Genomic DNA, 14,710 nt, shown 5'->3' with positions numbered 1-14,710 from the left:
AGCCCCTTTTCCAGTTTCTGTTCGGGCATTTGGAGCAGAAAGCAAAAAGAAGTTCTGAGAATGCAGAGAGGAATGTCCAATTACTTTCTTTATAATGCAGAGGTGATGAGGGAACATACAAATATAAAATACTCAGGCATACATACATATACAAAGTAAACACACACACAGTAGATACATACTACTTAGTACATACTGTACTGTTGTTGTTACCGAACATTTGGTTATTTTGAATAAATCATGTCTATATCATATCAGATGTGCACAAATAAAATAAAAAGACATATTATATATTTGTATAAAACATGTCAATGCTTTATTTAAGTGTAGTGACGTGGAAATACAGATATTTTTCATGATGCAAATGCGTTGGAGAAAATAAATTTTAAAATACATATATTTATAGTATATTAGGAGAAGTCACTAAGTTTGGTAGAAAAGGAAAACACAAATGGTAAATATTAAACATTGGCCATTACAGTGAAAGTGAACTGGTAAAAAGTACTGAATTGAGTTGTCACATGGTAAGAAGTATCCCATAATAATCCCTCTTCACAAGAAGTGTTATAACCTGAACAGTGGGTTTACTGAAACTACAATTACACTGATAAAAAATACAATCTACACTGCAAAGTGCTTTCTCTCAAGTTTGATAAAGTTTGGACACCTGAGTTATTTAAATTAATACACCGTAAAAAAGTCACAAAATCAAACTATTAAACTGCATCTCTGTAACTTTTAAGCCTTTTTTCCCACTGAGTAACGAGTTTGGAAACGTATCCCTGCTCATCAGGCACCGCTCTGTTCATCGATGTTAAACACGACTTTGAACTGTGAGTGAAATAACTGCTGCAGTCTGTCCCCCAGGGCGAGGAGTTCAGGGTTAGCCTGTAACAGAACAGAACAGTCCTGGTCACTAAAATACTGATTGATCTTAATGTAAGATTAGAGTTCTTCCATGAACTCTAATCATGGAAGATAAGACCAAGGTCTCCCCCAATTCTCTTTCTTTCCACCGACCCACCGATGAGGCAGACGGCCACCCTTCTCTCCTGCACCGCCAAGGAGAGGGCTGGGCTGCTCCAGCTCAAATCTTCTCTTCCCAACAACCGGAGGTCAAAGGTCTAGCTTCCAGCTCACCTTCTCAAGGATACCCCCTAGCCCTTCAAGCTCTACCAACTCCTAGCAGCGACTCGGTGTCCTGCAGGTAAGGACTTCGAACAAACAACGGAGCCCCAAAGCTCAACAGATCTGCGAAAGCAGAAACCTTACGACCATCCGGAGACTTTACACAAAGCCAGGACAAAGAGCGAACTGCACAGCAACTTTCTCCCTTTCTAAGGACTGGGAACATACTGGGCTTAATAATTATACTAGACTAAGCAAGACTGTTAATTTGATTCTGTGTAGTGTTTATAAGTTTGATATGTGTTGTGTTATTGTGGTTACAAGTTAAATCAAAGTTAATGTTAGTTACGCTCTACACACTCTTCCATTATCTGATTAGCATTTACACAGACACGCATATCTCCACGCCTACTTACCCACTCCCCCACTCCAGAAGAAAGGGGGGGGGCTGCTATCTTAGGGGCCATCTTAAAGCCCACTGGAAGGTGTTACTCTTTTGGTCAACCACCATTTTGAGAGCCCCTCATTCACACACACACACACACACACACACACACACACACTCACATACACCCTTTGTTTTAGTTCGTAATCTGTTAGTAATTTGTGTTTTATACTTTATTATTTTCATAAAAAATTTTCTTTCACAAATGTTCTTTCATTAATGTTGCATAAGTGAAATTTGCCAACCTCTACACTGTCAAGAACTCTATAAGCCTTCACTGTTCATTATATAATCTGTAATAGTAAATATTGAGATTTCTAAGTGAACTAGATCTAAATGAGACTGATCTTAATCAATAAATTGGCTATCTTATCCCTTCTTTGAAGGGTGGTGCCCCAGGAGAACTTTAACAAACTAAAGTTATGATTTAATATTAATATTTTAAATATTAATGTTTTATATTTTATTTTGATAACCAAATTTATTGAACGCCTAAAGGCACACCATCTTATGGTATCACTCCTAACCATTATTGCACAACACAGAGCACATCAAAACATATGAGTCTGAATAGAAAATAAAGCCCAATGAGCTGAAAGACGCAAAAATTATTCAGTAAAGCTTAAGAAATGGTCTGAATTTGGTGAAAACTTTCTGTTGGTCGCTAAGAACCACTGACTGTATATAAACATAACGATTGACAGCTGAGACAGACTTAGAGTCAACCGTGTGTATTGGCCAATAAAATACTGATTAATATGCAATAAAATGAAGTATATGTGAGTCAATTAATATGCATCACAATGAAAACACTGTTACATAAAGAGTGGTACTTCAAATGGGTGTTTATGTCTTGATTGGCTCCTACTTCGGTCAAAGCTCACCTCAAAAGGTTGTCATCTACATGTGGGAGGTGACATTTCTGGTGGAAGGAACAAGGGCAAGAATCACACATCACCAGGTCTTGCCCTCTTTTACAAACACAGCACTCATCGTCGTTTTTCTGGATCTTCTGTCGGGACACACCGCACGTGACGGAAAGTTTGTTAACACGCAGCACAACCAGTGAACAAATTGATAAATTGTACGGATGAATACAACTTACCAGATCTGTTTCATTTGGTTTGCACAGTCTGCACTTACACAGCAGGGAGCAGACCTTCAAGACTGAAGCCTGAAACAAGACAAATCTACATCATCTTCCTTTGTCTCATAGCTCAGGTGTTTCAAGCTTAAAACTTCCTGTTGCTCTCTCACTACAGCCCTGTCTCCATCCATCCATCATCCCTCCATCCGTCCATCTGTCCATCCATCCATGCATCCAAACTGCTTGTCCCAAGATACTAGGGGTGCAACGATTGTTGATGTTTTTTTTTATTGCTGATACTTTCCCCAGGGTTTCCCCCAGTGCTGTATAGGCCTGGCGGGCCGCCAGGCTATACTCCCCCCCCCCGCCAGGCTAAGCGTCAGTTGTTTTTTTTATTTAAAAAAATAAATAAATCCGTCACTCGCGCACATCAACAACACTTCACTTCCTCATTGAGCCCCGATCCCCAAGCAACCATCCTATTGGTCCAAACAGTCACATGTCCCACCCAGACCCATTCACTGACCGTCGGACATCAGAACGCTCCTTCAACACAGTGTTTTACTGAACATACGTCTCCTTCACTGACCGTCGGACATCAGAACGCTCCTTCAACACAGTGTTTTACTGAACATAAGTCAAAACCAAACATAAACATAAACCTAGTCCGTTACACGATTAGGCTGCAGCTATTTGGTTTTATTTATTTAAAAATAGGGTACTTCTTATTTCATACATTTTCCACAAATATGAGGAGGACTCAAATAGCCCTACAAAGTTCTGTGTTTAATTGATTTCAAAGTAGGCCGACACTTGCCTGTGTATTTTGTTTGTTTGTTATTTGTTGCTTGTCTGTTTGAGTAGCTAGCTGAAAGCAAAGAAGTAGTAGGCTTACCTTTTATTGGTAACCAAACTGTTACGGTTCATTGTTTCTGAAATAAGAGGCCTGACTGCTATGTTCACAGCAAACTTGAATTTTTTTAAATATTAAGTAGGGCTGCCACTAACGACTATTTTTCTATCGATTAATCTGACGACTATTTTATCGATTAGTCGATTAATGTAAACGATTAATTTTCCTCCCAAAAAATCAAATTGACCACTTCAATTCAGTTAATTTTATTTTGATAACAACAAACTGTATGTCAACATATAATGCAGCACAAAACAAAAAAAATATAAACAAAGGCTCAAAAATTAAATAAATAAGAGGGCTTATAAGTTAAGTCAGCAGTGCAACTCAAAAAGATATCAAAGTATCTATTTAACCCCTTATTAAAATAAAAAAAGTTAGGTGTGCATATTAAACAAAGTGCAACATGTTTAGAGTATAAGAAACAATGGTGTCCAGCTCAAAATCCGACTCAACCCCCCCCCCCCCCCCGCGGCTGCCTTCTAGCAGCCCTACCACCAGGCTTAGCAAGTTTTCTGGGGGAAACCCTGTTTCTCTGTCCTTTTTGTTAACAGGAAAAATGGATGCTTGATTTTAATTTATTTTTAGTATCAGCACTTTGCCTGTTCTTGGTTGTAAATGGACAAAAACTTGATTTTTCTTTGCTTTTGTGTCAACAGTACCCTTATACAGCAACGTTTATTAAAAGACAATTTTTTTTGAATGAAGTATCGATCTTTATTGTCTTTATTTTCAGTCATCACATGCCTCGAACAACCTCAAGCTAAATTAAATTTTTTCTAAATAAGAGCAATTGAGAATTGGTGTCATAATCCGATTAGTCAATTTATCGTTTCAATAATCGATGACTAATCGACTATCAGAATAGTTGTTAGTTGCAGCCCTACAAGATACACACACACACCCACACAAACACACACTATACCTCTATGAGAGCACAGAGTGGTTTTCCTTCACACAAGATCTTTTTCTTCCAGAAGCCAGTCTGACTTGATGCCTCCTTTAAAAACTCTATTGGGGTCAACCAGCTCCTCTCTGTTCGAAAACATTTTCCACGATTCCCTGGTTGAGAAAGAGAAGATCGGATGGGATGTGTTGGTTTAGTTCACAGCGTTACATAAGAAACAAAAATACAACTAATATTCGACAACTTCTGCGATCACCTGACTATTCCTCAAGCGCCACATTCAATGGTGAACGTTACCTGATGCGAATCGTTTTTGGTGTAAAGTCCCAGCTTCACCTCCACATGTCACTTTGAATACTTTGCCCACTTCTGGCTCCGTCTGGTTCTCAGTCGCTCCATTTTTATCTGCAAGGACACATGCCGAGTTTGAGAAACTTGAACTCTTCTCAGCAAAAATGTGTCTTCATATAAACAAGCACCTGTGACGTCCGGAGAATTCTCTTTGTTGCTATAAGAAACCCGGTCCTCCTGGTTTTCCACATCATCCTCCTCATTTTCATCATCATCATCATCGTCATCATCATCATCATCATCAACATCATCACCATCATTGTGGACACTGAAAAAGGATGAAGCAAATTTGAGGAAATTCCACGTTTTCATGTACATATCAGTGGTTTCTTCTACATTTACAATTAAGACGCTCACTCTGCCGGTTTTTCTCTCTTAAATAAATACATTTTAAGTAGTGCTGTCAAACGATTTAACGAATTTATGTCATAGTGAACTTGCAATTAATCGCAATTAATCGCAAATTTTTATCTATTCTAAATGTCCCTTCATTAATTTTTTTCCATAATTTTACTTTAGTTTTAATGCTCTCATCAAAATGGAAAAGTGGATTTTTGCTTTGTGCAAATGTTTTATTTTATTGAAAAACAACATTGCCAAACAGGGCGGTACAAAATAAAATTATAAAGTGCACATTTCAGGTAAACAAGGACTCCGCCTATAGTGCAGTTAAACCATGGCTTAATATTTTATTTTTTTCAAGTTTGCTGTGAACATAGCAGTCAGGCCTCTTATTTCAGAAACAATGAACCCTAACAGTTAGGTTATCAATAAAAGGTAAGCGTACTACTTCTTTGCTTTCAGCTAGCTACTCAAACAGACAAGCAAAATAACAAACAAACAAAATACACAGGCAAGTGTCAGTCTACTTTGAAATAAATTAAACACAGAACTTTGTAGGGCTATTTGAGTCCTCCCCATATTTGTGGAAAATGTATGAAATAAGAAGTACCCTATGTTGCAATAAATAAAAACATGTAGCTGCAGCCTAATAGTGTAACGGACTGGGTTTATGTTTATGTTTGGTTTTGACGTATGTTCAGTAAAACACTGTGTTGAAGTAGCGTTCTGATATCCTGAGGGTCAGTGAAGGGGTCGGGGTGGGACATGTGACTGGATGGGGTTGTTTGGGGATCGGGGGTCAATGAGGAAGTGAAGTGTTGTTGATGTGTGCGAGTGATGGAGTAAGAGCGAGAAGTGCACATGTTCGTGTAGAGGATAATACAAGTTACTAAACCACGAAGAAGTTCCGTGTCCTGTGTAAGCGGGGACGCTACAATAGCTTAAAGGAGACATATTATGCCCATTTACCACAGTTGATATGGTTCCTTGGGGTCTTAATGAAATGTCTGTAACATATTTTGTTCAAAATACCACAAGGATCATTTAAAACAGCACCCTTTTTACCCTGTCTAAAACAGCCCTCCTCAGATTGACCTGTTTTGAGGGCCCCGCCCCCTCTCACCCCGCCCCCATCTTACCCTGTCCCCTTTCACCCTCCCCCCTCTCATGGAGGTGTAGGACATAACGTTTTTACCTCCATTAATTAGCCTGTGTTTGAATGTGTTCTCACTACAGAATGCATTCAACATCTATAGGGCAGATTATGGGCCTTTACGTCAAAGAGGAATAAATTGTAATTGTAATAGTAAATTGTTTTTTTTAATGCATGAGATATCAGTAACTTCTGCAATACAAATATGACTGAGGAATAAAATACAATAAATTACTCTTCCCTCTGTATTACTTTGCTAACTGCTCATCTTACACGTGTCAATTGTTGACATGTTACATATCAAACACTAAAAGCACACAACTGTTTCTATACACTTTTATTGTCAGAAAGATTGCTAGAAAGAATGCCACAGAGCTTTGAAACATAGTTATTAAAAGTACTGGCTGGGACAGAGGTAAAAAAAAATAAAATATCAAGTATAATAAAAACATTGATTATAAAAATACACGTTGTTCCATCAGTAGCCATTCTGTAAACAAAGGAACACTTTATATTTGTGTGTCACCTTTTATTCTGTAAATACAATGTAAACTTTGCTCAGCCGTTACAGGTATTTGGCGTACAGAAGCTTTGTTAGCTGGTGTTGGGGCGAAAAATATATAAACACAAGCCTTACATTTGCAATGCAAATTTGGTGAACATACCTGCTGTCAACCATTTGCTCTTGTCCCTAGAAGTGTGTTGCGGATGCAAACACTGGGGGAAAACAGGGTGTTCATGGGAGTGGATGTCTTGGACATGGTTAAGGATGGAGGTCCACTTTGCCACTCTCTCTGGCCCTGATGTTGACATAGCGGCTGTCCAGTAGATGTGTTTTTTTTATGCTGCAAAGCCACTTCTTCAGTTTCACACATTCTTTGTCCTAGGAAATCTTGACCAGTTTCTTGTACAGTCCTAGAAATAAAAATAAAATTTTAGTCATGCACAGACACATTATCATCATCCTCTTTTTTATTCAGGGAGAATTGACTGAGCACAGGGCTCTTTTGCAGCAATGTCCTGATTGAGTGTACATAATACAGATGAACAATAAATAAACAAACCTTAACAAAACAAAACAGACAAAATAAATAAACAGAACACATTATACGACTCAGAAATTAATTATTAAAATATATATTATATTATATATAAAAAACTAAATTAATCCCCATATAGGGTCTAAATAATGTTACAAACAGGGCATGCCTTCAATGTATTGTGTGAGTGAGTGAATTAATTACAAAATTGCCAATTAGTTGAACTTTCTGCTCTGGTTTTAGAATAAGGAAATCTCAGTTTATGCTAATTATTGATGTGCTCCACGACTTTGATAATTAACAAACTCCAACACCAGTTCTCAGCCAATGCCTCTGTCTGGAGAGGGCTTAGGCTGATAACACATCTAACGACTCACTTCTGACCCTACAGACAGACTCCTGTGGATAATCTTTTATGTCATTGTTTAGATGCGCTAATTCTCCAGCCCTGTAAGTAGTTATAGGTTCTGTAAGCTAGTGCTGTGTTGTACATGTTCAACAACATCTTGTTGAAGCAATATTGCTATGCACTTTCTGCTGCATGACCTAACCTACTGAGACTTTCTCAAGTTGGCAGTTCTGAATAAACAGATTATCATCACCAGTCGTAATGAGTTCCCTGCATACTCTTGAATCAAGACAAAACTGCTTTTCCATCTGAAATTTACCATGGAAATATGACACATTTTCAATAACTTTGTTTAGTTTACACATTGGAGTTTATGTTACTCACCTGAACCAGCTACAGATCAATAATAGTGTTGGTCCTTAGGTACATCACCGTGTAACTTGGCACAATGTCTTTCAAAAATAGATGTAATTAGTTATTATTTTACTTTATGTCATTTCACATGGCATTGTATGATTTGTTGTTCCACAAATTCAGATGATAATATTCTATGTTCAATTAATTACTACAAGTGAATTAAGTTGTGAATTAAGGTAAAGTCAATTAACAATTACCTTCTCCAGTATGAAGAAAGATTGAACTCACAGTGTGGGCACTTTTGTTCTACAGAGAGGAATGTCCCAACCCTTCATGTTTGCACATCTGTCCCCCGCCGACACACAGGACACACCTCAAACAGCTCCAGGAGGCAGTTTTCATAGACAATATATGTGGGTGTCTTATGAACAGGGTTGGAAGATTCCATTCTATTAGAAAGACAAAGATTTCACCAAAAGGCTGCAACAGCTAAAATAAGTGTAGGATGGTAATCCATTTGATTATTAAATTGTTTAGATTAAATATTGAGTCACTCACGTCACATCTGCTGACTCAGTCAAGACTGTGACAGAGTCATTAGGATCATAGGTAGCATCCTGTGGTCCTCCAAAGTCCATACTTGAACAACTTGGGTTGTCCTCTCCCTCCTCCAAGCGAGGTCTCTTACAGCTGAGGTCCCAACACCGACATCAGTGCAGGGCACAGTTTTCTGTGTGCCTATGATAACAGATGTGCTTGCCTAAACACCAAAAGCAGCAATGTTATTCATGTTTGTACTACTGTCATGCATACAAGGATACAAGGACACAAATTCCCCAACTAGGGATTGTAATGAATAATTGTTCTAGTCCCGCACATTATGACAACAACATCCTCCGGTATCTTGCGCTCTCCACACTGTTTTCCTCTCCTCCGCTCGCGTGTCCTCCCGTGAGTACTGTGCCGCTGATTTTTTCCACGGCAGCACCGGGCTGGAAGTTAGCTACAGGCGCCGTAGCTGACTTCCAGCCCAGTGCTGATGATCTAACGGGTGCTAAATCCCCGTAGCAGCAGCTGTAGCTACAGCTCCCATAGCAGCAACTGTACAGGGAGGACACGCGAGCGGAGGAGAGGAAAACAGCGTGGAGAGCACAACACACACAAACCTGCCGTTCGAACACCGTTCACCGTGGACCCCAACGCTGTCTTCTCGCTAGGACTCGCCAGCCGTCTGCGATTAATCGTTCAATAACGTTATTAATAGTCGAACATGAAAACTCCTGTAAAGTCTCATCCCTGTCCCCAACCACTACATGCTAGCCCCCAGCCCCTCACACACACGCCACAACATGCTAACGGCACTAGCCTCCACACAAAATGTCTAAAAGAAGCAAATAACAGAATTATGAAAAAAATACTTACATTTCCCTCGTCTTGAGTGTTGCGACGGAAAGATGGCACCGACCCCTCTTTCAATAACAACCTTTTCGCGTATCCGGCGTTATATTGGCCCAGGTTGATAAAACAGTCCGATGGAAAGTGGTTAGCGCACACTAACAGATATTTGCCAACTCTTGCAGGAACGTTGCCATCATATATGAACTCAATCCATCTCAATCTTGTGTCTTCTGAAGCTGGAGTCACATGAAGAGCTTTGTGCGGATTTGTGCAGCCGACCACTGAGCATCTAGGTGGTCAAATTCGTTTCATGCTGCTAGTAAGCTTATCCAAGTGTTTCCAAGGCTTGCAAGAATGCAATGGCGGCGCACACCGATGGACCGTCAATAAAGTGGGTGGTTCTCAAATCTATGGTGGTTCCATCTATTGGTGGGTCGAGTGGTGGTGGGGGAGTGCATAGAACTATGGGGGAGTGTACTACATGGGTATGGGGCTACTATGACGTCGGAAAAGCCCATAATCCCATTGGACGCACTCTAGCGTAGCGTTTCTGACAGAGAGGAACCACAACAAATCGCGGGAGTTGTTTTTTTCCAGAGTTTTTGGGACAGTAGACATGCCAGATACCCAAATTAACAGGTAGAAGCACTACAAAAGTGGCATTTTAATAATATGGGCCCTTTAAAAATATATATAGATAATGCGAGGGCAGGTCAGACTGGAGGCGAACACAGATACTGAAGCTGCAGCTCTGCGTTAATCTCGCGTTAAAAAAATTTACGGCGTTAAAAAGGGTTTGCGTTAACGCCGTTAATAACGCATTTAACTGACAGCACTTATTTTAAGCAAAACATTTCATGGGGAAATACATGGAATCCAGTCATAATTTAGGCCCAGGTAAAAATACACTGCCTATTATAAAATGGCATTTTAATCTTTTACCTGAGATTAGCAGATGCTTTGGTATCACAAAATACTAAGTTTTTCAATAATCAGTGTTTAGCACAAATACAAACCTGTGGTTGCACCATCAAAAGGAAACAGGGATCTTTTGGCCTGCAGGGGAGAAATAGGAAGAAACAACCCAGATAAGAACAAATGATGATACTGAGTTTGACTTTAGTTATTTTTCTATTCAAGATGTTTTCACCGGTCTTGATTCCGTTTTATTGCGTCTTTTGTGTCCTGCTGATTTCAGGTGCCCATCCTGAAGAGAAGGAGAAAAACAAGGAAAACAATCTTTACCACAAATAGCGTGTAAAGTGATTTGTGTATATTATAGAATAAGAATTGCTTTTCAACAAACCTTTATAAGTCTTGCCAGGGGGGAATCCATACACTTAATGCTGGACTTCCAGTTCTTACAGCTTCCCTTCCCTGCAAACTTCTCAAATCCACTGGGAGTAAACCACTGTTTCTGGGACCTAATGCACTTCTCCCCTGAGACACACGGAGGAAAGGAAATGTGTCATCGTCACAGTCACATCAGTTATATGTAAAATCCAAGCGGATAAAATAGAATCATGTCCTCCATCAACTTTTCCTCCATTTTTACTTCAAGTAATGAAACAATTATTCCTTTTGAACCTCTGACCTTTCGCCAGGCGCTCCCTGCTCAGACTCCCCTCCTTGGATCCACAGGTCACAGGAAGCTGAGTCTTATAAAATGGCCAATTCCAAATGTCCCTTTTCTCTCCTTTCTTCATCGGAGATGCTGGGAAGTTTGAACACAAGGTTTAGTTTAGATTTCCTTGTTCAAACAGATTGGTGTTAACTTGCCGTTCAGGGTTCATCAGGTCATTTCACACACTTTTCTGATGATAGAAGCTTTTGTTGAAAGTGCACTTTACAGCAGTCCAACTTCCAGGTGCTCTAAGTAAGGCTACATGAGAGGTGACTTACAGAAACACACTTTCTCTGACTTTTTCCTCCGACGTGAAGTCAGCTGAGAGGAAGGACCGGGCTGCTGCTCCTCATCATCCTCCTCGCACATGCTCCTCCTCAACAGCTTCCTCTTCTTTTTCACTGAGCTCACCTGCTCCTCCTCTTCCTCCTCAACTGCAGAGAGCTCCTTCTTTTTCCTTTTATCAATTTCTTCCTTCTCCTTCTCGGGCAGTTGCGTGTTAAACTGGAAAGATCCTGCAATTGCATGAAAGGTGTGATGTGAAATGAAACTACTTTTTTGTAGGTGTTGGTAAGCGAATGTACTCAAGTCAGGGCTTTATTCTTCTTAACATCTTTAATTCTGCTTTGCATTTATGTTTGAATCAATATTCACTGTTCAGATTGTTGCAATTCTGCAACTGCGTCTGCTGCTTTTCACGCAGCTGTGTCGACGGACTCATTTTAATTTATGCTTCCCCAAGGGCTGAGCTCGTCGCAAAGCAATTCACCGCCAGGACACTAGGCGGAGCAATGTTTTTTGGCGAAGACGGCCATAGAGACACCTTCTTTGTGTGTGGCAGTCGTCGTCGACTGTTTATTTACATCGTCACTGCTGCTCCTCATAACCTTTTTCTGGCGGACAAATTTGTCCCATATTTTACGTTATACAAGTGGTCATACTTTCGGATCTCTTCTGCCAAACGCTTTTCTATTTGGTCCATATCCGTTCTTCTAAATCTTCCGTGGTTTCTGCCGGTATTATGGGGCATGAAACCGGAAATGCAACTCCGGAAAGGATGTAGTTAGCAGACCAATCACAGCCTTGCGGGCTGCGTGAGGCTTGCGGAGCTTTGCCGTATAGTTAGAAAAATTGGGCGACGCACGTAAGCACGAACGAAGGGATACGTAAGCACGTAAGGGGCCCGGAAGGGCTCTTGCGCTTGCGGGCCCCTGAAAACGCAGAAGCATGCGCCGGCCTCTACGATGACCATGAAACCCACGAAGGGCGACTGACCGTCCATGAGGCTGTTACGCAGCAGTCGCAGGGTTGGGTAGACGTTCAGGATGGTGTCTTTGAAAACACAGCTCCAGAAAAGGCGGATGTGCTGGGATCGCTCCCGCTCCACCCAGTCCAGCAGGTCATACAGGGCTGTCCTCATGTTTTCTTTTTTCTTCATGCGACTCACTTTCTACACACACACACAAACAACACACAAATGCACACACCATTATATTATTCAATCATGATAGTCTTTGAAATGCATCAGTTCATATTTCACACTAAATAAATAGTTGAAAAAAAAAAAACTCATTTCCATTTCAATCTTTTCAATAGCTTCAATGTCATGTGACCCAATAACTATACATCTATCACAAATTATACAAATTCACAAGAAAAAATAAAACAAACATCTTAAATTGGATTTTATAATTATGTATCTTCAGTTTCATATAATATTTCCCGCCCTCACACGTGGGCGCGCATTTCATCCAAGAAGGACCCGTATGACGAGTGTTTGTTTGTGTGTGTGTTTGTGTGTGTGTGTGTGTGTGTTTGTGTGTGTGTGTGTGTCTGTGTGTGTGTGTGTGTGTGTCTTTCTGTCTGTCTGTCTGTGCGTGTGTGCGTTTGCGCGCGCGCAGCCCCTCTCACCCTGTACCTGTCCTCCGGGATCAGGTCGTGGTCCCGCAGTTGGCAGAGGAACGTTCCCGGGTTCTCCATGCAGGACATCACTGTTCTGTTACAGCGGAGGAAGCGCAGCAGCTCATCCGGCTCCAGGAAGTCCAGCGGGTCAATCACTGAGGGACTCAACGAGTCCAGATGTGCAGCCAGAGGATCTGACAGGTCAACAGTCTGTGGGGATTCCAGGTGTGGAGATTGAATCCGGTGGGACATGTCTCTTCCTGACGATCTGATCACAAATGGTTTCCCCCTTCCTCCTTCCAGTGACGTTGGGAAAGTGAAACTACTTTGAAATGTTTTTGTGAAGTCGCAGTTCCTGTCCAGATCGCCAGGGGGCATCACTGCACAGCACACCTCAAAGGCTTTCATCAAAGGGAAGTTTATTTGTATAGCAAAGTTTATTGAACTTTATTCAACCATGAAGGTTCCATTGAGGTTATTTTTCAGTGGACACATGACAAGACAGGCAGCCCAGAGAGAAACAGCTACTGATAAGAAACAGCACAGAGCAGATTGTGAAGACCCAAAGAATCACCTCCACGTTCCAAGACTCAGGCCACGCAGCCACAAACATCCACATCCAGTTCCTTCATCCTGCTTCTAAAGACGTTCATTAGCTGAACTTTCAGTCCTCAAGATGAGCAAAAGCCCCTTTTCCAGTTTCTGTTCAGGCATTTGGAGCAGAAAGAAAAAAAGAAATTCTGAGAACGCAGAGAGGAATGTCCAATAAATTTCTGTATAATGCAGAGGTGATGAGGGAGCATACAAATATAAAATACACAGACACATACATACATATACAAAGTACACACACACACAGTAGATACATACTACTTAGTACATACTGTACTGCTTGTTGTTACCGAACATTTAGTTATTTTGAATAAATCTCTACTGTTGTGTTCTTTTATCCCAAATATGAGAAGAGCCGGTCTTGGTTTGATCCAATCAAGTATTTATTAAGAAGCTATGAAAAGTTACAGCAAAGCAATGGGCACCCAACGCACGGCCCCGGCCCTCTAGCAGTAGCGAGCAGTCAAGAGTCGCCCGCACAGACGGCGGTTATAATATTTATAACAGTAGGTAGAACAGGATTGGTCAATAACGAGGAGAGTCGAGATTTGGTTCTTCCTCGAAGGTGCGCAGGCGTAGTTCCAGCCTCTTGGCACTGGAATCAGGAAATGACGAGCAGCCGCTTCCATTCAGGCCCCTCCTCTGACAGCCGCCGGGCAAAATCTTCACACCATGACAATTTTAGTCTTGCGTTTCATAAACAAGCCTTGACTCGGCTGACGCCTTGTGGGTCGGTGTTGTTGTTCATTGGAGTAAAGAATATTGTGTTCCTGCTCTATCGGTTGTATGATCTGTTTGTGTAAACATTCGCATCCTCCAAACAAAACAACGCCTTTCTATCTGCCCGTCAGAACCTGGGGCAGCTGCTTGAACTCTGTGTGCTGTTGACTGAAGCTAAAGGAGTTATGCTTTAATACAGAAAAGTGAGGTATGAGAACAAGTTAAAGTACAGTGTATTGAATGCCACAGATTTACAGTCTCACAACAGGTATCTGCTCTTATCAGAAAGATTAACACCAAGCAGCAACGGTTATTATAAGTGATTGTCTGAAGGCCATATATCTGGCCCAAACTGCTCCTGCCCCCAACCTCCTGCATTTGT

At 40.9% G+C, this 14,710-nt stretch overlaps 1 protein-coding gene across 1 annotated transcript; it reads right to left on the bottom strand.

Annotated features, from left to right (window-relative positions):
• Positions 1–266: 266 nt before the first annotated feature.
• On the bottom strand, positions 267–13,291 carry LOC133023673 (uncharacterized). The gene is made up of 17 exons (XM_061090747.1): positions 13,006–13,291; positions 12,370–12,544; positions 11,373–11,609; positions 11,065–11,184; positions 10,777–10,910; positions 10,621–10,677; positions 10,487–10,526; positions 9,380–9,706; positions 9,261–9,303; positions 8,981–9,173; positions 4,960–5,095; positions 4,778–4,885; positions 4,499–4,635; positions 2,679–2,747; positions 2,458–2,585; positions 1,181–1,214; positions 267–924 (listed from the first exon to the last, which is right to left on the bottom strand). The coding sequence occupies exons 1-17, from the start codon at positions 13,246–13,248 to the stop codon at positions 790–792; spliced, it is 2,316 nt and encodes a 771-aa protein (XP_060946730.1). The 5' UTR covers positions 13,249–13,291; the 3' UTR covers positions 267–789.
• Between the last annotated feature and the right edge of the window lie 1,419 nt (positions 13,292–14,710).

The sequence above is a fragment of the Limanda limanda genome, chromosome 17 (genome assembly GCF_963576545.1).
Source record: "Limanda limanda chromosome 17, fLimLim1.1, whole genome shotgun sequence".
Taxonomy (NCBI): domain Eukaryota; kingdom Metazoa; phylum Chordata; class Actinopteri; order Pleuronectiformes; family Pleuronectidae; genus Limanda; species Limanda limanda.
Note: the sequence above shows the minus strand (reverse complement) of the source record. Positions and strands in the feature narration are given on the sequence as shown.

What these genes read in the sequence shown, in the direction of transcription:
- LOC133023673 (XM_061090747.1), bottom strand. Translation starts at nt 13,248, where the DNA reads ATGTCCCACCGGATTCAATCTCCACACCTGGAATCCCCACAGACTGTT. An exon ending in CCCTGGCAAGACTTATAAAG is followed by an intron (nt 10,678 to 10,776) that starts GTTTGTTGAAAA and finishes CCTTCTCTTCAG; the next exon opens with GATGGGCACCTGAAATCAGC. An exon ending in TTTTGATGGTGCAACCACAG is followed by an intron (nt 9,707 to 10,486) that starts GTTTGTATTTGT and finishes ATGTGACTCCAG; the next exon opens with CTTCAGAAGACACAAGATTG.